This window comes from Gobio gobio (assembly GCF_949357685.1).
Source record: "Gobio gobio genome assembly, chromosome: 7".
Lineage (NCBI taxonomy): Eukaryota > Metazoa > Chordata > Actinopteri > Cypriniformes > Gobionidae > Gobio > Gobio gobio.
In genome coordinates this window covers 33799038-33822316 of record NC_137103.1, presented here as the reverse complement: position 1 = coordinate 33822316, position 23279 = coordinate 33799038, and the positions used below count along the sequence as shown (strand labels likewise).

The window sequence follows — 23279 nt, the reverse complement described above, 5'->3', positions numbered from 1 at the left end:
AGTTGCATAATGACATTATGTCTTTACTGTCACATTTGATCAATTGAATGTGTCCTTGCTGAATAAAAGTATTCATTTCTTTAAAAAATCTTACTGACCTCAAACTTTTGAAAGGTAGTGTAAAAATAACTAACATTGAAAAAGTTAAACTTTTGTATATACAAAATTTATTAAAAAAAAAGCCTGTGACAGTGGTCTCAACTGACTTGAAAGTTTAAAAAAATGAAATGCTAGATCTGCATTCGAAACACAAGAGGACACAGAAATCTCTGCACACTCCATGCTGAGAGAAACATTATTGAGGTTAATGAACACTCCTTTAAGATGTTATATACACAAGTAGGAGACCATTGAAAATGTTACCCTTGTATGTGCTAAGAGCCATGGGACAAGGGCTTTGAAGTTCAGTTCTGGTCTCCCTAAATGAACCCAGCCCCCTCTTCTAAGCCCCCACCGCCTGTCAGTCTAACCCTCCAGCCCGCACGCCAGTCTCTTTGATGTGGGGAGCCCGCGGCCTCGCGACCGTGACTCTGTCGCTGTCAGAAGTGTCCCTTTTATGCTAATCTATGACCAGCTCCCCCTAACCAATTCTTAATCTTAACTATACGAAAAAACCAATCACACTGCTTTAAGATCAGCGTGAAGGGGCAACTTCTACCACCCCGTGCCCTCGCAACTGTGCGGCAGGATTACGTCTCCATTCCTCAACTCCATCAGGACGAGCGCCGAACGGCACCTCCCAAATCCTTGCTTGCACACAACTCTGAAATCAAACCAGATGATGGAAGTTACTATTTTTAGTCTTGCTTTCCTCCTGAAATTGTCAAGTGGAGTGCGTCCAATAATAATGAAACAGGAAGGCTTACTTTGGGTCCCTTTGAACTGGAGGTGAGGACAGACACTCGAGTCTAATGCAACTTTTTAGGTCAGTCCGGTTGATGTGGTTGATGAGGCAAGGCAGACGGTAAACGGTATTGGTCATATAAACCTAATGAGCGATGGGCCCACCAAAGGCCAAAAGCTAAATCTATTTCAGTGTGGGAAAAAAAAGTTTCATCTCAAATGAATTCGATAGATATAAACTTCCTCCAAGGTGTGTAAACAATCCTTCACAGGAGCCATTGTTGGCTTTCATTAAACTGTGACGTAACCGTAACTGTCGCCCACTGACTTTTTCCAGCACATACTATTAACCGTAACCAAACCAGACGTTTTGGCTTTGTGAGAACCTGTAAGATAAGAGACACTGTGGGTGGGCAAGCTGCTCTGTGCTGAGTCAGGTTTCTAACTGCATTATCAAAGGTGCCGATCTGGAAAAGCAAGCATTGCTCTTGGCGCACTGTAGTTTTGGTAACACTTTACAATAAGGTTTCATATGTTAACGTTAGTTAGCTACATTAGTTCAAATGAACTAACAATGAAAAATAATCATTTCAACATTTACTAATACACTATTCAAATCAAAAGTTGTACCTGTTAATATTGCTTAATGGACTTGGGCTAACATGAACTAACAATCAACAATTGTATTTTTCTTAACTAATGTTAACAGATTACTGTACCAAAATACAGTAACAAATGTATTGCTCATTGTTAGTTGCTAGCACTGCATGAAAACACTGAAATCCGGCACTATCCGGGCATGGTATACTCCTGTGTAATTTGATGTTTACCGGATGTATGTGGGAAAAAGCGGATCAGAGTAACACGGAACAGTATATTTCCAGAAAAACCCGGAAACCTCACGTATGCGGACGTATACAGGAATCCGTGAAATTTCACGGACATATTCAGCTGAAACACTGCTGGGTGTGCTAGGACTGAAGACTGTTAGGTGTGAAGAAGACCTTTCATATGTTAATGACTGACACTTGTGCTGGCTGTTCTCAGAGGGAGGGGGGGCAGGGGAGGACTTCAGGATTGAGAATTATCTCTGGTCTACTGTAGGCTACAGCAAACAAGCTTTTTGCACAGAAAAAAGAATTCTTAAGGCCCTGAAACACTAAACCGAACTAGCAATGACTAAAGCCGACTGTGGGGTTGGTTCACGTTGTCTGGGTCTGGGCCAAACCATCAGAATGGTGTGTCAGGGCCTTAAAACCACTGCATGAAAAGAGTCTCTTAATCAAATATTTTTTATAAAAACAGTACAAAATGAAAAACCCTGACTGAACATATACGTTCACAAAAAAATCTGAATATGTAATGAAATAAACAAGGAAATGTAATGGAATTAACAAAGGATAATTAACCAAACATTTTAGACTATCCCCAAACAATTTTTGCAAAGTTTTACAAATTGTAGGCAATAATAGAATTAAATAAAAAGGAGATGAAATGTGGAAAATGAAAAAGTTTGTTTTAAAAACACCAAAAACTGATATGCTCAAAATAAAAATATGGAATAAAAAAGAGCAGGGATTCACTTGCTCAAGAAACACAGAAACACAAGCAGATCTTTCAGCTCTGCAACTGTTCACAAAAAGTTTTTTACAGTATTTTCTTGTAATTTTGAATTATGTTTAAAACGATGTAAAATTACAAACAATATCTAAATAAAAAACTTGACTGTTATTTTAAGGATTATATCATTAATGACAAACTACAGTAATTCTCATTTTTTTATACAGGAACATCACTGTATTATTTTTCTGTTTTCATAAATAACAAATTCATGCAAAATTACGAACAATATCTGTAAATTAACAACTGTAAAACAATATTTAGCTCATTATATTAAAGGTTTATGTTTATGTCCATACTAACAATTTAACATTATTCTTTGTCAAATCTTATTAGTTTTATATTTACACTGTAAAAATAAAAACCTAAAAAAACAGCAGCTACAGCTGCAAAACAAAAACCGTAAAATTAAAGTCAAATATCTTAAGTCAAATAAAGTTAAAAAACTTCACAGAAATTTACATTAAATGTTTTAGAGAAAACACTATTAGTTTACAGATTTTTCCTTATTTAAATTAAGATATTTTACTTTAATTTTCTGTTTTACAGTGAAGGTGTATTTTTACATTCAAACTGGTTTTACATTCAATTCTGCATACAAATATAACAAAATATATAGCAAACTAAATATCAAACAATAATTGTTTTTAAAGAGTACAAATCTGCACTGCTCTCCAGGTTGAAACTTCCAGGCCTCTGCCCACACCACAAAACACCATTTGGCCAATTAATTAAATATAACAGCAAATAAAAATAAATATACACATTTTCTAACTGTTGTTTAAAACAAGTTTTTTTTTCTATATTTGCAAGGCTATTTGCTGTCTTTCCGTGTTCTTTTGAGCGTGATTGGTCAATCTGAACGTCATCCAGAAATCTGGCCAATGACAGTGCGCGCCTTCAGTTTGAATTATACACCCGTTGTCGTTGAAGTTGCTCGTGGCTCGCGGGGACGCGACGCGATCGCGGCTTCTAATCTTCACGTCGGTCTATTAATGGCATTGCATGGACCATTTAAACCTGTTAAAATCTTATTTTGGACGAATTTTGATTGTGGGATGTCGACTGAGAAGGAAAAAACATGAATACGAACAGACTAAGTTTCCAATGGCGGACAGCAGACGGCAGAAGGTAACGTAAATCCCTTTATATTGTTTCTACTGCTCATCAAGATATAACGTTAGTGCATTAAAGTCATATGCTAATCGTGATTAACTTACATATTCTGTTTCTGTGTTTTGTTGTAATATTGTTAAGATAGGGCTGGGTGTTATGGCGATCTGATGAAACTGACTATTGTTAGCGATTTTGCTGTAAACGTTAACATTACCTTTTTATATTGCGGAATGGGAATATAGCGTATATAACGCAGCACTGACTGTACTAAAACTTTTTGACATTTTGACAAGGAAACATGCATGAATGTAGAATAATGAACGGGACATGCATGTGTTAAAATAAGCCTCTCTCAGACAGCAGGCGATCCCGAAATCAATTATCTTTCTGTAAAATGCACACAATTATCTCAGAAACCTTGTCATGTGAGGTATTCACTTGATTTAAACAGCGAGTTATGTCTTAAGTAAAGTCAAACAGTTCAAGTTAACGTGGGGAAACCCGGATGCGTGTCATTCTGTGCATCCGTTCTTAAAGGGGCTGCAGCTTTGTCATAATTTTAATAAAACAAAAGAATAGAGAAGACCTTCTGCTTCTTTAAGAATCAAGTGATATTAATTAATTGAATATCATACAGTGAAGACTTTTAAAGCAGTATTATTCTGTAGCATTTTAATAAAATGTCCATCAAAATAAATGTATTGTGATATCGTTATTGTAAAATAAAATTTCTCATGTATGTATAATTATATGGTCATAATGCCCATCCCTACTGTCAGCTAGTTTTAAGATCAAGCTTGTCATAAAATGTAACAGAGTTTTGGAATGAGTAATCTGAGAACACTGTCATGTACACTTGTTCAACAGAGAGGACAGGAAACCACCATCCTTGGACTCTGAAGAATTATAGGAAAACCAGGATTTTGGATCTACTGTAAAGTTTTTGTATGGGCCTGGTGAGTATGTTTTGCAAGTCCATGTCCGTAAGTTGATAATTAATATTAATGTTTTATCAAACAAATTAATATTCATTTGTGTGTGTGCATGTTTCTTTCCCCCTCATGATCCAGAAGTTTTGGATCCATGATCCTGAAGAACTTTTACAGATGTTGACCCTGAATGTGTAAAAGGTAATCTTAAAAATGTTGTCATTATTTTAATATTCTCAGTTTTTTTCTGTAATGTAGACGCATGCGTTTTCTGTGAAGTTGCTTTGAAACAATATCAGGGTTTTTCCTACATTGAACATTTTTTGCCGGCCGCCAAAACAAATTTTTGTCCCACCAAAGCCTTATTTGTTGAGTTATTGTGATTTATGATTGATGTAGTAGATGACTGCTGCGCTTGCGCTTCAAAAAACATTGACTGATTCTCTGACCAGCTGACATAAAGCATTCTTTAAATAAACAGGAAACAAATCCTATCCGGTTATGAAGTGTTTTCTGTGTGTTGACAAATCTTTCGCGATGTTCTAAAGACGGGATTCACACACAAAGCTTCTGCTAATGTCCGATTCGCCACCTAATGACTCCTTCGAACCGAATCATTTTAACGACTGGTTAGAACTGATCTGTCCAACACTGAACTCACGAATTAGTTTAATCATTTACTCAGAACAACACCTGAAATGAGAACACAAGTGTGCTTACCCACTTTAGCAAGAGTGGATAGTAAGAATTATTTTTAATTATCAACAGTCTTTCAGCTTATTTATGTGGACAATGTGTAGTAAAATAAATAGCCTAAAATCATTTAGTTTAGACTGGAGTGAGGTGAACCCAGAACAAATGTGTTGTTAGCTAGCTGATTGTATATGGCAGAAAATTAGGCTATTTGTTCATTTTTTTTATACTATTTTTTTTATATTGATATGATTATATACCAAAACAATTATCAGTAAATAGTGTAAAAATGAGGAACAAAAACAAACATCAAGGTATCAAAATAAGATAAGCAAAAGTTACAAACTTTTTTTGAATTTATTTCAAATTTATTGTCAGTATTGCGCTTGCAGATCAAGTGGGTAGGGTATTTTTTTTTTACCGTGCGTATGTGTGTGTGTATGGATGACCATGTCTGTCAGCCACCACCGAAGACCATTTTTGACCCAGGAAAAACCCTGAATATGTATTGTGAAAAGCGCTATACAAATACATTTTAATTGAATTGTTTTACTTACTTTTATTGGCATTAACTATATATTATTAATGTATTATTTGGCAGGTCGCAAGATGTATTTTATTTTGTGAGACTTTGCTGAGGAAGTATTCTTTAGCTCAGTCTGAAAAGGCCCAGAAAAGAAACACTATGAAGAACATCACACAGAACCGTCAGAGAAAGAGACGGGTAAGTTAAGAAACCGGTTAAGCTTTTTCCCTCCAGAATGTTATTATACTTCTCTCTGAGTTTTAGTGGTTAATTCACTGTCATGTTTTGCAGTTGCTGGAGACCAGGTCCAGGGTTGCACAAACCAACACAGAACCTGTGGAAGACCGCAACTATAGACAAGATGTCTGATGAAGATGCTGCTGTTGTTGATGGAAGGCCAGTGTGGATGGTTAGGCTAGCTCAAACAACATTGTGTTAGAGTTGGTCACAATTATTTTATAATTATAATTTTAATATTCAATTGTTCCATTTTATATTTTCTTTATTCCTATGTTTATATACTTATACTTTTATTGGTTCCCATATATAGAGTATTTACATATATTTTATATACACTTTTTAATTTATAGATTTCTTTGTCTCGTTTTATATTGTATACTTTGTATGTTTGTTCCTTTTTAGATGTCCATGTTGCTTTTGATCTCCACGTTTTGTATTGTTGTTCCTCTTACGTCGCCTTCCTTTAGAAACATTTTGTTCACTTATCTTTTCCCCCATTCATTTTAATGTATGTTTATAATGCTCTTTGTTCTTTTTATTTGGTTATATTGTTTACTTGGAATATTTATATGTATTTTAATATATTTTATATACACTTTTTTTGTCTTATAAATTTATTGTTCTCATTTTATATTGTTTAATTTGTATATTTATTCTTTTCCTTTTTATGTTCACTGTGTATTTTATTCCTTTACATCTCTGTCTTTTAAATGCATTTTGTTCATTTTTTTTCCCTTTTTGTTTCTTTACCAATTAATTTTAACGTATAATGTTGTTTGGACTGTTTATATTTTTACATTTGTTCCTTTACATTTTCATCCCTTTTAAATACATTAAGTTCACTTGTTTTTGTTTCACCATTGTTTTAATGTTCATTTATAATGCTGTTAAGAATGTTTTTTTTTTTTATACCTTTTTAATAAATATTTCAGACTTTCTCAAATTGTTTTGTGTGTATTTTTCTTTTGGGAGGGAGAGGGGATTATTTTTTATATATATTATATATTAATGAGCAAAATCTGCATAGCTGGCCTATAACCAATCAAGTCCGTATGCTACAAAACCTAGCCCACCCTTAGCCTTAGAAGTAACCAATAAAGTCACTTGACTGGGTTTTCAATGCGTCCTGTCCTCCAATAGCAGTCTGGGTTTTGGGAGTGGTTTAAAAAAAAAACAACCAATCCAGTTTGAGATGAAGGACCAATAGGGGATGGAAGGCAAAGCTGTTTAGAGGTGTGAAAATGTCTCCTGGGAAAAACTTGATGGGATTATTTGCCATGGCAACAAATGGCTGTAGCATGGGAGTATACGGCCACAACATACATCCGATTTGGTACCATTTCGGATGTATACGGACATATACGGATCCATGGAATTTGACCTATCCGGCCAGTATACTCCTGGATTCTTCCGAATTTCAGCAGTGTATACAGGAGTATCCTGGTCCGGATACACCTTTTTTCATGCAGTGTAGCATTAACTAATGTTAACTAATGAGACCTTATTGTAAAGTGTTACTGTAGCTTTAGTACCTCTTCATTTTTTCGTTTTGCAAGCATGATAATCACTATTCAATGAAACAGACCACGTTCAAATAATCGCCATGAGGGCAAGTTGCAAATGGACTGACAGTTGATACAGGATTTGAAAGTGCGTCCAGGTCATTGAAACGTGAAGGGTTATGACTGTGCATATTTGATACCTGACTTCAGAAATTAAATGTATGTTTCTGCCTTTTGCTTAACTGTGTGCAGTGAGATGAGATTGCAGCTGAAACAGTGCTCAGGGCTTCCCCCACCCACCTGCGGTATCTCCGTCCCTTAAAAGGAAGCAAGAAAGTCCCCATCGGATCCTAGTCTCTGAATGTGTTTGTTTCCTTGTTTATGCAGTTTTAGAAACTCTATTTGAACTAACCATTCACAGAGTTCCATTAAGTAATATAAGTGTATAATCTCCCCATGTAGTGCAGATTACGTGCAGGCACACTTACCTGTATTTTAGTTTTAATCTTAAAATATCATCAGAAATTTTCAAAAACATCGCAAAAAGTTTTGATTAGTTAGCATTAGTACTTTAGTATTAGTAATACAGTAATTTTACAGTATTTATTACTTGTATTTAAAAACACTAGTATATTTATTAATTTATATTAAATGAAATTTAATATTAACAACATTTAATACATTTAATAAATTGATTAATAAAAGTTCATGATATCTGATGTATCTGAAGTAATGTTAAAGTCACCATGAAATCAAAATCAAATTATTATTTTTTTTATGGAATATTGCAGTATTTATTATAAATGATTTATCCATGCACATACATTTTTTTAATTCATGTGCCCTTGTAATCTTTAATCAAAATAACTTCCCCTCCCTCTTGCAACGACATCTCATCTCTTCTCTGATAATGCATTTACTGGCATGAAGGCGGGGCAACCTGTCACTCACTTGACATCACAGTCAAACCATACAAGATCCAATCAATTCCCAATGGACAAAATCAAGTCCCGTCCTACATTTTTTCTTGTTCAATAAGTTATTTCACTTGTATACAACGACTATCGCAAATTCTGTGCAATGCCGACTTTAACAAATTGAACCTTGTTGTATTGTTACTCTGGGTTCTTATGTTGAAGATAAAACAGGCAGTTATACAATAATTACACTACTTACATTTAGCTCAGCATTGGTGTTCATCTTGTATCAGCTATTTATCTAGAGATCATATAGTGACTGACCAAACTGGCGGGGAAGGAGCCTGAGCTTGTGCGGGAGGTCGAGAGGTACCGACTAGAGATAGTCGGGCTCACCTCCACGCACAGCTTGGGCTCTGGAACCACACTTTGGCTGGACTCTCTACCACTCTGGAGTTGCCCATGGTGAGAGGCGGAGGGCTGGAGTGGGTTTGCTTATAGCCCCCCAGCTCAGCCGCCATGTGTTGGAGTTCACCCCGGTGAACGAGAGGGTCGCTTCCCTGCGCCTTCGAGTCGGGGATAGGTCTCTCACTGTCGTTTGTGCCTACGGCCCAAATGGCAGTGCGGAGTACCCGGCCCTCTTGGAGTCTCTGGGAGGGGTGCTGGAAAGTGCTCGGACTGGAGACTCCATCGTTCTACTGGGGGACTTCAACGCCCACGTGGGCAGTGACAGTGACACCTGGAGGGGCGTGATTGGGAGGAAAGGCCCCCCTGATCTGAACCCGAGCGGTGTTCTGTTATTGGATTTCTGTGCTAGCCACGGTTTGTCCATAACGAACACCATGTTCAAGCATAAGGGTGTCCATCAGTGCACGTGGCACCAGGACACCCTAGGCCGGAGGTCGATGATCGACTTTGTGGTCGTGTCATCAGACCTTCGGCCATATGTCTTGGACACTCGGGTGAAGAGAGGGGCGGAGCTGTCAACTGATCACCACCTGGTGGTGAGTTGGATCCGATGGCGGGGGAGGAAGCTGGACAGACCCGGCAGACCCAAACGTACTGTGAGGGTCTGTTGGGAACGTTTGGCCGAGCCCCCTGTCAGAGAGATCTTCAACTCCCACCTCCGGCAGAGCTTCGACCGGATCCCGAGGGAGTCTGGAGATATTGAGTCCGAGTGGACCATGTTCTCCACCTCCATTGTCTCTGCGGCCGCTCGGAGCTGTGGCCGTAAGGCCTCCGGTGCCTGTCGAGGCGGCAATCCCCGAACCCGGTGGTGGACACCGGAAGTAAGGAATGCCGTCAAGCTGAAGAAGGAGTCCTATCGGGCCTGGATGACTTGTGGGACTCCGGAGGCAGCTGACCGGTACCGGCAGGCCAAGCGGACTGCAGCCCGGGTAGTCGTGGAGGCAAAAAAATCGGGCCTGGGAGGAGTTTGGTGAGGCCATGGAGAAAGACTATCGGTCGGCCTCGAAGAGATTCTGGCAAACCGTTCGACGCCTCAGGAGGGGGAAGCAGTGCCCTACCAACACTGTTTAAAGTGGAGATGGGCACCTGTTGACCTCATATCGTCGGGCGGTGGAAGGAATACTTCGAGGATCTCCTCAATCCCACCGACATGTCTTCCGTTGAGGAAGCAGTGGCTGGGGACTCAGAGGTGACTCATCCATCACCCGGGCTGAAGTCATCGAGGTGGTTAAAAAGCTCCTCGGTGGCAAGGCACCGGGGTTGGATGAGATCCGCCCTGAGTACCTCAAGTCTCTGGATGTTGTGGGGCTGTCTTGGCTGACACGCCTCTGCAACATCGCATGGCGGTCGGGAACAGTACCTCTGGACTGGCAGACCGGGGTGGTGGTCCCTCTTTTTAAGAAGGGGGACCGGAGAGTGTGTTCCAACTATAGGGGGATCACACTTCTCAGCCTCCCCGGGAAAGTCTATGCCAGGATACTGGAGAGGAGAATTCGCCCGATAGTGGAACCTCGGATTCAGGAGGAACAGTGTGGTTTTCGTCCCGGTCGTGGAACACTGGACCAGCTCCATACCCTTTCCAGGGTGCTGGGGGGTTCATGGGAGTTTGCCCAACCAGTCCACATGTGTTTTGTGGATTTGGAGAAGGCATTCGACTGTGTTCCCCGTGGCATTCTGTGGAGGGTGCTCTGTGAGTATGGGGTCGGCGGCCCCCTGCTTAGGGCTGTTCAGTCCCTGTACAACCAGAGCAGGAGCTTGGTCCGCATTGCCGGCAGTAAGTCAGACTTGTTCCCGGTGCATGTTGGACTCCGGCAGGGCTGCCCTTTGTCACCGGTTCTGTTCATAAATTTTTATGGACAGAATTTCTAGACGCAGCCAAGGGCCGGAGAGTGTCCGGTTTGGGGACCACACGATTTCGTCACTGCTTTTTGCGGATGATGTTGTCGTGTTGGCTTCCTCGAGCCAGGACCTTCAGCGTGCACTGGGACGGTTTGCGGCCGAGTGTGAAGCGGCTGGGATCAGAATCAGCACCTCCAAGTCCGAGGCCATGGTTCTCAGTCGGAAAAGGGTGGCTTGCCCGCTTCAGGTGGGTGGAGAGTTCCTGCCTCAAGTGGAGGAGTTCAGGTATCTTGGGGTCTTGTTCACGAGTGAGGGAAGGATGGAACGGGAGATTGACAGACGGATCGGTGCAGCTTCTGCAGTAATGCGGTCGATGTACCGGTCTGTCGTGGTAAAGAAGGAGCTGAGCTGCAAGGCAAAGCTCTCGATTTACCGGTCAATCTACGTTCCTACTCTCACCTATGGTCATGAGCTGTGGGTCATGACCGAAAGGACAAGATCCCGGATACAGGCGGCCGAAATGAGCTTTCTCCGTAGGGTGGCTGGGCGCTCCCTTAGAGATAGGGTGAGGAGCTCGGTCACTCGGGAGGAACTCGGAGTAGAGCCGCTGCTCCTCCACATCGAGAGGAGCCAGCTGAGGTGGCTCGGGCATCTATTTCGGATGCCTCCTGGACGCCTTCCCAGGGAGGTGTTCCAGGCACGTCCCACCGGGAGGAGGCCCCGGGGAAGACCTAGGACACGCTGGAGGGACTATGTCTCCCGGCTGGCCTGGGAACGCCTCGGGGTTCCCCCGGAAGAGCTGGAGGAAGTGGCTAGAGAGAGGGAAGTCTGGGCGTCTCTGCTTACACTGTTGCCCCCGCGACCCGGCCCCGGATAAGCGGAAGATGATGGATGGATGAATGGAAGAAAAATGCCCCAGCCACCTCTGTGTGTGTGTGTGTGTGTAGGGGTGGGCGATATCTCGATATTCAAAATATATCGAGATATTTTTTAAACACGATATGGATTTTGACATATCGTATATATCGATATATTGTTTATATTTAATTCTGATCCCGCCACTTTGCTTGTTTGCCTTCTCTGTGCTGTGCTCGCCCCCGCTCGCTCGCCCCCCGCCTCCTTGCATTTGTTCCCCCTCCCCTCGCGTGTTGTCATGGCGGCGTCCGCAACCAGCTCGGAGGCTACAGAACTCGTCTTAAAAACAACTGGCTCCATTATATGGAGATACCTCGGTTAAGGCGTCGGACGAACAGCAGACAGATGTCTACTGCCATGAATGCCGACAGTTGGTTCTCAAACACTTGATCCAAGATACAGTTTACCTAGGCGGCATTACTTTGCGAGACAAGAACTCCCGCGACTGTACACTACGGAGAGAGAGCGGCTTGCTTGCTGGAGAAGGTTACTTACTATGCCCTTGATATGAGTTGTTTTATTTTTGAATGAGAATTAATTCTTTGCATGCGTTTTAAAGCCTTGCGCGTAGGGCACCATGCGCTTTCCCGAGCGCGCGCACTAAAAGCCTGTCAAACAAGTGATTACTGGACTAAATCTTACTGCGCTAATACTGTCAAATACACACAAGGTTAACATAAACAGTCGGTTATGTCTAAAGTGAAAGTAAAATCGGCGTGTGTTTGTATATTAGATGCGTGAAAGTCTTAAATTGACAGCAGGCAAGCCGAGTGAACACGCCTTAAAGGCACAGTTCACTCTAAAATGATGTCATTATTTACTCACTCTAATGTTGTTCCAAACCTGTATTAATTTCTTCTGTTGAACAGCTGATAGTAGCGATTGACATCCATATTATTATTTCCTACAATGGGGACCAGCAACTGTTTGGTTTCCAATATGCTTCAAAATATATGTTATGTCCAACAGAAGAAAGAACTTTATTCAGGTTTAAAACAACTTGAGCGTGAGTAATCAATGACAGAATTTTCATTTTTGAGTGAACTATTCCTTTAGTGGTTAATAAAATAACAAGACAAAGACAAAATCACTCACGGCTCTTGACTGAAAAACTAATACAGTAGCTTTAATAAGAATCAATGTATATTTTATAGGGAAGTCTATGTAGTGTTTTATTTTTACATTTATTAATTCAATTTCATACTAATATGCTGCTGTACAGCTCTGAGCTGCCAGTGTAAATCTTTATAAATATATATTTATTTTATATTATACAGTACACTAGGAATGTGTACAAGGTTTTTTAAAAGTAAAGTTTTAAGTTTAAGTAAGGTTTTTCAAGTCTAGTAAGTAAAATAAAGAAAGAGTATTGCAATAAAAAAAAATAGTATTTTTTCCTCCTTAAGTTCTTGCTGTTCGGCTAAGAATAGAATAGCAAAAATCTGATGCGACTAGCCATCAGAACCGAACCGAAAACCGTGGTAAAAAAAAACGAGGTATGTATTGAACCGTGGACTAACTGTATTGTTGCATCCCTACTTTGTTCCTACATGAACTGCCTACCTCTTTGCACTTCAATAAAAAAAAAAGACTTTGTGGTATTTGGCATATTTGTTTTTGCAGTAGTTTTTGGGGGTTATTTTTCCTGTAAAGATATCGAGATTAGACATGTGCCGGTAAACGGTAATACGATATACCGCAATAATGAACATGCACAATATTGTTATCGTGGGCACTTCAAAATACCGTGAATAATTATTTATTACGAATTATTCAGATTTTTAGAATGTATTTTAAGAATACTTTACCCATCAACCGTTTAAAATGAACAATATGTAAAAGAGGACCGCGCACTGATGTAAACAAACTCAACGTGCATGAGCACATGGCTGAGCGCGTGAACGAGACACGCTGAAGTGCACATTCACTCTCTGACAGCAGAGGGCGCTGACGGAACAGCAGAAATGCAGCCGTTTCCCCTAAATACTTAAAGACTTAAGGCTATTCATTTTCAAACTTAAACAGTTTATATTTTAATCTGGACTAAATTACATGCCCTAGATATTGTTTGAATATATTCTGATTGTTATTCAGGCACACACTTTACAATAAGGCTCTATTATTTAACATTAGTTCATTCATTAACAAACTGACAATGAAAAATACTTCTAAAACATGTATTCATCTTAGTTAAATATAAATTTCAGCATTTAATAACACATTATTAATATCAAAAGTTGTAACTGTATTATTTAATGGACCTGAGCTAACACTAACTAACAGTTGCTTTTTTTAACTAACATTATCAAAGAATAATAACTGTAAAAATTTAGTTATTCATTCTTTGTTAATGTTAATGCATTAACTGGTGAGACATTATTGTAAAGTGTTACCTATTGTTCTTTATAATTCTTTTGCACTTTAATCTGTTTTAAATATTTGTTTACTTTATACATTTGTGTGTATTACTTTATTGTATTTAAATGTTTGGTTCTTTTGTTATAAGAAAGTTATTAAACCTGTTATAGTATGACCACACTTTTTTGCAACAAATTTCAATATCGTGATAATACCGTATACCGTGATAAAAGCTTCAGCAATTAATCGCAACATGAAAATGTGATACCGGCACATGCCTAATCGAGATATATATCGTATATCGAGATATAGCAAAATATATCGAGATATATTTTTTGCTCCATATCGCCCAGCCCTATGTGTGTGTGTGTGTGTGTGTGTGTGTGTGTGTGTGTGTGTGTGTGTGTGTGTGTGTGTGTGTGTGTGTGTGTGTTGTGTGTGTGTGTGTGTGTGTGTGTGTGTGAGAGAGTGAGAGAGTGAGAGAGTGAGAGAGAGAGAGAGAGAGAGAGAGAGAGAGAGAGAGAGAGAGAGAGATAGATAGAAAGTTTGTTCCACTTTGTGTTTATGCTCTAGGACCAGACCTTGATTTAAATGTAGACATTTTCAGATTTATACTGGATTTATTAAAAAAAAATTGACAAACAAACAAATAAAAAAAATTAAAAAACATTTTGTACATTTTTCCAATCATTACCATAATCAAAAAAATGCCCCAGACACCTGTGTGTGTTTGTGTGTGAGTGAACATGCTTGTTCCATGTTGCATTTGTGCTCTAGTATTAGTCCTTCATTTATGTATGGCAATTTTTCAGATTTATGCCAGTTTGGTTGATTTTATTTGCCAAATTCTATACAAATGCGCTCTGTTGCCCAGATTTTGTGTGTATGTTTAGATAGATTATTTAGGAAAAGTCACAGAGTCTCATACCCCTGAGATGAAGGGAACACTTTTTAAAAATGAAAGAAAAGTCCAGTGGGGTCAGCTGGACCCAAAGGGGTAATTAAGGGTTAAATGACGTCTTAAATGAACGTGAGAAAATGAGATGCGCGTGACACCACGTCAGATCCGCGTCATGTTCGGCAGCAGCCAATCTTAAAGTGACAGCAGCACTGATGATGTCTGTCATTGATGTTCATCACAGAACAAAGGTAACAGAGAAAAGATGATTAATCTATATTTATTATTTATGCAGTTAAGAAAGATGTTTGATAACTATTACATTTCTGTATATGTCTAACAGGGAAGGCCATGGGTAAACATAACATTTATTATAATGGGTTTATGTAAAGATTGTTTTAAGTTCACTTAAATTAAAAGTTGTTTTTTAAAGCCCAATAAATGTTGAAATTGGTAGCTTTCATTTATACTGTAATGTAATGTCATTAAAGTTTCATAGAGACATTAGTATCAGTTATACTGGCCTTCGTTCATAAAAAGTTGCCATTACAACACATATTTAAAAATATGCTGTCTTTAAATTGTTTCCACATTAATTTGGAGAGTAACTAAAATTATTATAATATCAAAATATTAAAAATCAATTAAAAATGTATAATAAAATATAAAAAATATCCAAAAACATTAAAAACAATGCGGTTCATTTTTTTTTTTTTTGCGATTTCCAGCACTAGTATAAACATAAACCTAAGACATTCTCAGAGGCGTAAGAAAGTATGAAATCTGATCCATAATTTTTACTGACGAATGAAGAAATGTGTTAGATTCAGAAAAGATCTGAAAAGTCTAAAAGAGATGCTCCTGCAAATTCTGTTAGCTATATAGTTAGAATATACTCAGCCATGCTTTGCAGTAAATAGGAAACGATACTCGGTTACTTAACGTAACCTCGGTTCTCTCTAGAGAGGGAACGAGTATTGCGTAAGTTCCTTACGCATCGGGAAAGTTTTCTTTCTTCGAGATTACTGAAAAACCCAAAATTATCCTTAATTTTGTAATATTGTCAACGCAGTGCAGCAGCCTGGCAGACCATAGCAGGCTATTCCAGCGTGCAATTGGCTGCTCTGCTGGCAACTGCAGCAGCCTATCGGTGAGCCCGCGTGACGTGGCGACCAATGAGGGCACTTCGCGCCCACCTGGCTTCATTTGCCTACAGGTGGGGCGTGGCCACGTGTATATAAGCGGGGCTCACGGGCTGCATATTCGGTTTTCGTAGTTCTGAAGCGTAAAAGCCCGCGGGGCGCACGGCAAGGAACGCAATACTCGTTCCCTCTCTAGAGAGAACCGAGGTTACGTTAAGTAACCGAGTATCGTTCTCTTACGAGAGGTTCTCTCGTATTGCGTAAGTTCCTTACGCATCGGGAACATATTGTCAACGCCTGTCGCGCCTCGCATACCGCACATGTTTCCCGGGGAACCGGGGAAAAAACACTGCGCGGGCAGGGTGGCCGGTAAGGAAACGGGCCACCGTATATACGGATACTTCATTTGAACTGACGGGTGGTTACGACGGGTGGTTACAACACCCTGTCCCATGAATGAGGGAACGGCACCTGCCGGCCTCCTTCAAATTCACCACACCTTGTCTCATGAATGAGGGAACGGCAACGCCGGTCGCCTTCAAATTCACAATATCTTGTTATATGAGTGAGGTAACGGCACCGCCGGTCACCTTCAAACTCACAACAGCTTGTCTCGTAAATGAGGGAACGGCACCGCCAGTCTCCTTCAAATTCACATAAGCCTAGTACCGAACTTACTACCAGTATGTGAGCTATGTCTGCGCAGAATCACTGGGCAGAACCAACAGCCCTATTGAACTGATAACACTTTCGCCTGTAAGGCAGGAACTTCCAGATTGTAAAATCTCACGAACGTAGACGGGGAGGCCCAGCCTGCCGCCATACAGATATCGTGGATGGAAATCCCTCTGGCCCAAGCCCACGAAGAGGCCATGCCTCTAGTGGAGTGTGCTCTGACACCTAGCGGGCACTGCAGGTGTTTGGAAGCGTATGCTGTTGCAATCGCGTCCACTATCCACCTGGACACGGTCTGTTTCGAGGAGGCGAGACCTTTAGTGCGCCCACCAAACGAAACAAATAGCTGCTCAGAACGCCTGAAGGCGGCGGAGCGTGTGACATAAACCCTCAATGCCCTGACAGGGCAGAGGACATTGTCACCGTCCCCCTCGTCGGATGCTGGCAGAGCCGAGAGGGAGATAATCTGCGCCCTGAAGGGAGTGCCGATCGCTTTGGGGACATAACCATGCCTCGGTCTGAGAATGACCTTGGAGTCATTAGGACCGAAATCCATACACGTCGGGCTCACTGAGAGCGCGTGTAGATCCCCCACGCGTTTTACTGAAGCCAGAGCTATCAGGAACGCGGTTTTGAGCGAAAGGAACCTCGGTTCCACGGTTTCAAGCGGTTCGAAGGGATGAGCCTTCAAGGCCTCTAGGACCAAGGCCAGATCCCATATAGGAACCGATGGGGGCCGCGGGGGATTCATCCGTCTGGCTCCTCTGAGGAAACGGATGATGAGCTCGTTCCTTCCTAGCGTGCTGCCCGGCGTCGTCTGAGCGAACGCTGCTATAGCCGCTACATACACTTTGAGCGTGGAAGGGGCCCTGCCCAGTTCCAAAAGCTCCTGGAGGAAGGAGAGCACCCGCTGGACCCCATATTGCTGTGGATCCAAACCCTTGGAAACACACCACTCAGTAAACACCGACCACTTAGAACTATATAACCGCCTCGTTGAGGGGGCTCTAGAGTGTGAGATCGTGTTCATAACCCCTTCGGGCAGGTCAACGGATATCCGTTGGTCACCCATACATGCAGAGACCATCGCTCTGGATGGGGATGCCAAACTGACCCTCCGGCTTGAGAGAGGAGGTCTGCTCTCAGCGGAACTGGCCACGGGGGTGAGTGCGACAGCTTCACCAGCTCTGGGTACCAAATCTGGTTCTCCCAGCGTGGCGCTACAAGGAGCACCGGGCGGCGCGTCTCCCTGATTTTCGCTATAACCTGGGGCAATAGGGAAATCGGCGGGAAAGCATACAGCGGGAGGCTGGGCCAAGGCTGGGACAGCGCATCCTCGCTTTGGATAGAAACTTCGGGCAGCGGGCGTTTTCTCTTGTTGCAAAGAGGTCGAGCTCCGCTCTGCCGAATAGGCGCCATACCAGCTGGACTGTCTGGTTGTGCAAGGACCATTCGCCTGGGAGAATGAGGCCCCTGGACAGCTTGTCCGGGCCCAAGTTGAGTTGGCCCGGTACGTGCGCGGCCCTTAGCGAGCGCAGCGAGCTGTGTGCCCACGTGAGCAGGCGCTCTGTCAGATTGCCCAGACAACTGGATCTGACACCGCTCTGCCGGTTCACGTAGGATACCACCGTGGTATTGTCCGACCGGACCAATACGTGGTGGCCTCGTATAAGAGGGAGAAACTGCTTGAGCGCGTTCTCTACCGCTATCATCTCCAAACAGTTTATGTGTAGGAGTTTTTCCCGGCTCGACCAGAGGCCGAAAGCCGATTTGCCCTCGAAAACGGCGCCCCAACCCGAGGTGGAGGCGTCCGTCGAGATAACCTTGCGGTGTGAGATGGCTCCCATCGTCACTCCCTGCCGGTACCAGTCGGCTACTAACCAGGGCTCCAGAGCTGAAACACAGCTCTGAGTCACTCTGATCCGGAAGCCCCCGGACGCCCAGGCTCTGTGAGGCACTCGAGCGTTTAACCAGCGTTGTGGCGGGCGCATGCGCATTAGGCCCAGCTGGGCGTCCCAGCTTCCTCTGAAAAACTTTGAGAGGTGCGATTTTGCCCGGCTGGAAGTACGCAGCCATGCGTCGTACTCGACGCGCGCGTTGGGGTGACAGGCGGGCTGACATTGCCACGGTGTCCAGATTCAAGCCCAGAAATGAGGTTGATTGCGTGGGCACCAATGAGCTCTTGGTCCAATTGACCGTGAGCCCCAGGCTGTCCAAATGGCTGAGCAGCACTGCCCTGTGGGCGAGGAGCTCGGCCTCTGACTGTGCCAGGATGAGCCAATCGTCCAGATAATTCAAAACTCGCATATCCTGTCTTCTCAGGGGAGCGAGGGCAGCGTCCATGCACTTCGTAAATATACGGGGTGCTAGTGACAGGCCGAATGGCAGGACGGTGTATTGATAAGCCTGGCCGTCGAAGGCGAATCGTAAGAATGGCCTGTGACGCGGCGTTATCCTGATTTGAAAGTATGCATCTTTCAAGCCTAGGGAAATTAGCCAGTCTCTCGGGCGAATATGCGCAAGGATCTGCTTGGTCGTGAGCATCTTGAACGATCTTTTCATAAGAGCTTTATTCAGACGCCTCAGATCCAGAATCGGTCTGAGCGACCCATCCCTTTTCGGAACGAGAAAGTATCGGCTGTAAAAGCCTGACTCGCTCATAGAATGGGGAACCGGTTCTATAGCCCCTTTGCACAGCAGTGTGGCTATCTCCGCTCGAAGTAGATGTGCTACTTCCTCGCTCACTCTCGTCTCCGTACGCGCACAGAAGCGCGGAGGGTGGCGAGCGAACTGCAGAGTGTAGCCGTGCTTCACTGTTCTCAGCACCCATTCTGATACACCTGGAATGGCTTCCCACGCTCTCGCGTGTGCCACACGGGATAGAACGGCCTCCGGGCTCGGAACGCCGCGCTTCGCGGGTTCGATGGCCTGTGTAGGAGGGGCGGGCGCAGTGCGCGCACTCTCTGTGCTGTGGGCCAGCCGATCGCTCGCGATGGCTGGCCGCCCTACACACTGTAACTCTTCCGCTTCGAGCAGGGAGTGGCTTGTGTGCGGCCCTACACTCGTCGTTTCGGCCACCTTGGGCGGAGAACAAATGGTGTGTGGCGCGGCGCGTGGCGCCGGGGGCAGAATGTTCGCGAAAATGTGTGAGCGCGTTTGAGCGGGCACAACTCTTACGCGTGGAACATGACCGGTTAAGGGTGGCTGTGTGACAGCGAGTGTGGTGATTAGGCGTGGCCGCAAATAAGCGGACACGTGACCTAACTTTGGCACTCGAGCGGCCAGTGGCCGCTTTATGTGAGTGAGAGACACGGGATTTGTGGTGCTTGGGTGCAGGGGTGAACACAGACAAGTGGGCACGTTTACTGCATTTGAAACACATACGGCGTGAGCCGTGCAACCAGGAAAAATGCAACTTTGTGAATTCTCTGGTTAGCCGTAAAAACGGCGTTTGTAGACAGGCGAGAGGGCAGTTTTGCCGGCTCGTTGGCTGCGTGAGAGCCATCTGCAGCAGCCACAGGAGTGGGGGCTGACAGGAAGAAGAGTTTTGACGGTGGTCCGGCCACGGCGGGACTTAACCGTCGCTTCCCCCCTCTGCTAGGAGGACTTTGGAGGGGCTTCAGTTGGAAACAGGCGAGCGGGCGAGTTCGCCGGCTCGTTGGCTGCGTGGAAAACATCTGCAGTAGCCACAGGAGTGGGGACTGACAGGAAAACAGAGTTTTAACGGTGGTCCGGCCGCAGCGGGACTTAACCGTCTTTTCTCTCCTTATGTATAGACGCCCAAAAAAACTCGAGCACCACGTGGTGCGAGTTAGCTTTCTGTATGTAAGAAAAGCTGGCCGCGAGCCCGGGGAAGCGGACAGTAAAACATTTTTATGGAGGGACACATTAGCGTTCAGTTAGCGCGAGCATACGGCAGTACATCCTCGTGCTTGTTGGCAGTCGTGCGTGCATAAAAGACAGGCTCGTTACTGCAATAGTAATATTTCCAGCCGCCTGAACTGGAGAGGGGGCAGAGAAATGTTAGAGAATGGCGGTTCGTCCGGCCACAGCGGGACGAAAACACCCTCTGTTAATTTCCCGGTGAGTGCGGCGCACGCGCGCGCTGAACGTGCTCGTGACCGTGCGCACTCTCATTCCTTGTGAACGGCGCAATCTGCGCGGTCCAACAGGGGGAAGTGCGGGTTCGTTGGAGAGCATATGTCAGTGCCATGTCTCATGACGGCGTTTGTTTGCTGGCGTGCGTGTCTTAACAGGCTCGTGTACAGCAATATGAACAATTCCAGTCGCCTCAACTCATGAGGGGACTGAGAAATGTGCGCGAGGGTGGAACAGCTCTCTTGTAACGTAAAGAGAGCTGCAGGACCGTCCGTTTCTGCCATCCCTTGTAAGCGGCGCATTAGCGTGGCATGAACAGAGGGGGGAGGGGGCTCGCTCCGAGACCGTTCATTCCTACCATCCCTTGTAAGCGGCGCGGTGGCGCGGCATGAACAGAGGGGGAGGAGGCTCGCTCCGAGACCGTTCATTTCTACCATCCCTTGTAAGCGGCGTGGCTTGAACAGAGGGGGAGGAGGCTCGCTCCGAGACCGTTCATTCCTACCATCCCTTGTAAGCGGCGCGGTGGCGCGTCTTGAACAGAGGGGGAGGAGGCTCGCTCCGAGACCGTTCATTCCTACCATCCCTTGTAAGCGGCGCGGTGGCGCGGCTTGAACAGAGGGGGGGAACAGCGGAGTGATGTCGTCATAAAACTGCTCGAGTCGAGCCCGCAGGGTCGACATAGAGAGTTCCTCGCACTCGGGGCATTCGCCCGCGAGGAGTGCGGCGACGGCGTGGTCACGGCCCAGACAGAGAGCGCAGACACATGGCGGTCTCTGGTGCTGAGCTGCACGTGGCACGAGCCGCAGGTGGAACGAGGCGTTTTGATAAAAACGCTCAGGTGGGCGTGATCAGGTGGGCGTGATGCGCCCTCATTGGTCGCCACGTCACGCAGGCTCACCGATAGGCTGCTGCAGTTGCCAGCAGAGCAGCCAATAGCACGCTGGAATAGCCTGCTATGGTCTGCCAGGCTGCCGCACTGCGTTGACAATATTACAAAATTAAGGATAATTTTGGGTTTTTCAGTAATCTCGAAGAAAGAAAACTTTCCCGATGCGTAAGGAACTTACGCAATACGAGAAAACCTCTCGTAAGAGAACCACAGCTATGTGGCTTTAAAGTATGGGACTTGGGGGATGACAAATGTCTCAAGTATGAGTAGAACTGAGTAAGTCAGTACATCGATTATACTTGACCTGACAACATTTAAGGTCATGCAAATGTCTAAAATTGTGTTATTTGATCTAGTGGATCATAAATGTTTAAGAGAAGCACATGAAGATTTATTTGCAGATGACACTTGCTTTGACATTCTTTATCTAATGCAATGAAATGAACTAAAATTAGTCTAAAATTGTCCAAATTATTGTGTGACAGTATAACATTTCAATATTTATCTCTTCAAAAAACTATAAATTTACTAATGCAGGGCAATCGATTAATCGTGATTAACCGCATCCAAAATAAAATTTTGTGTTTACATAATATATGTGTATAATTATTATGTATATATAAATTCACACACATGCATATATATATTTACGAAAAATATGTTATATTTATGTATAAAATATTTATATATAAGATTAATTATATAAATATATATATATATATATATATACAGTATTTACATACAAATATGTCTTAAATATATACATGAAGCATTTATATATACATAATAATTATACACAATACACACATATATTATGTAAACACAAACTTTTATGTTGGATGCGATTAATCAAGATTAATCCATTGCCCAGCACTAAAAATTACTTTAAGGAATACAACCAGACTGATGGCCTCTGCTGACCTGTACGAGGAACTGGCTGGAACTGCTTGCATGAAGTACAGAGCAGAAGTTCTGGCCCTCCAGTGCCATTTCTTCGCAGGTAGAATGAAGCTTACACAGTCTTCAAAACTTTGCTCGAGAAGATCAATCAGCTGTTTGTGGGAGCCGCCGTAGAACGCCTCCAGCAAGAGCACACTCATGGATGCAGGCCCAACCAAACCTGATGTTTATTGTGAATGCACGCTTTTACTGTAGAATTCAAAAGAATAGGGAAAAAATCAAACAAAAAAAACTACTAAAAGCATCACATTTCAATGACTCACATAAAAAGAAGACCGTAAACAACAATCATAGCGAAAATGATATTTTAATAACCTATGATTAATAACCACGTATTGAAGCGAGTGTTAATAATAATTGCAATGGCAAAATTCGCCCACGTACAGTACTTTCCGTGTCACCTAGAATTTCATCATATATGTATCACGGTTAAGTCATAACTGGAGTGCATAATGAGTTATGCAGCAAAAAAACTAAATACTTCAGCTGATCCTTTGGAAATTTAGCTCGCAATTTAGTTGTTGTTTTGACAATTTCACTTAAAGCGAGAAATTAACTTAAAGTGACGTTACTTATTTAAGATGAAACCTTTCATTTTTTTCCAAAAATAGTTTAGGTTTAAAAAAAAAAAAAAAGCAAGAAGCATGTAGC

General features: G+C 43.2%; 1 protein-coding gene across 3 annotated transcripts in view; it reads right to left on the bottom strand.

Moving 5' to 3' along the window:
- The window catches only part of gtdc1 (glycosyltransferase-like domain containing 1), a 63443-nt gene that overhangs the window by 34348 nt on the left and 5816 nt on the right, over positions 1-23279 (bottom strand). For all 3 annotated transcript variants that reach the window (XM_079821226.1, XM_079821224.1, XM_079821225.1), the window contains exon 2: positions 22590-22817. In XM_079821226.1, coding sequence (XP_079677352.1) covers positions 22590-22768 — 179 coding nt within the window. In that variant the 5' untranslated portion in view covers positions 22769-22817. The remainder of the gene's footprint in view (positions 1-22589; positions 22818-23279) is intronic.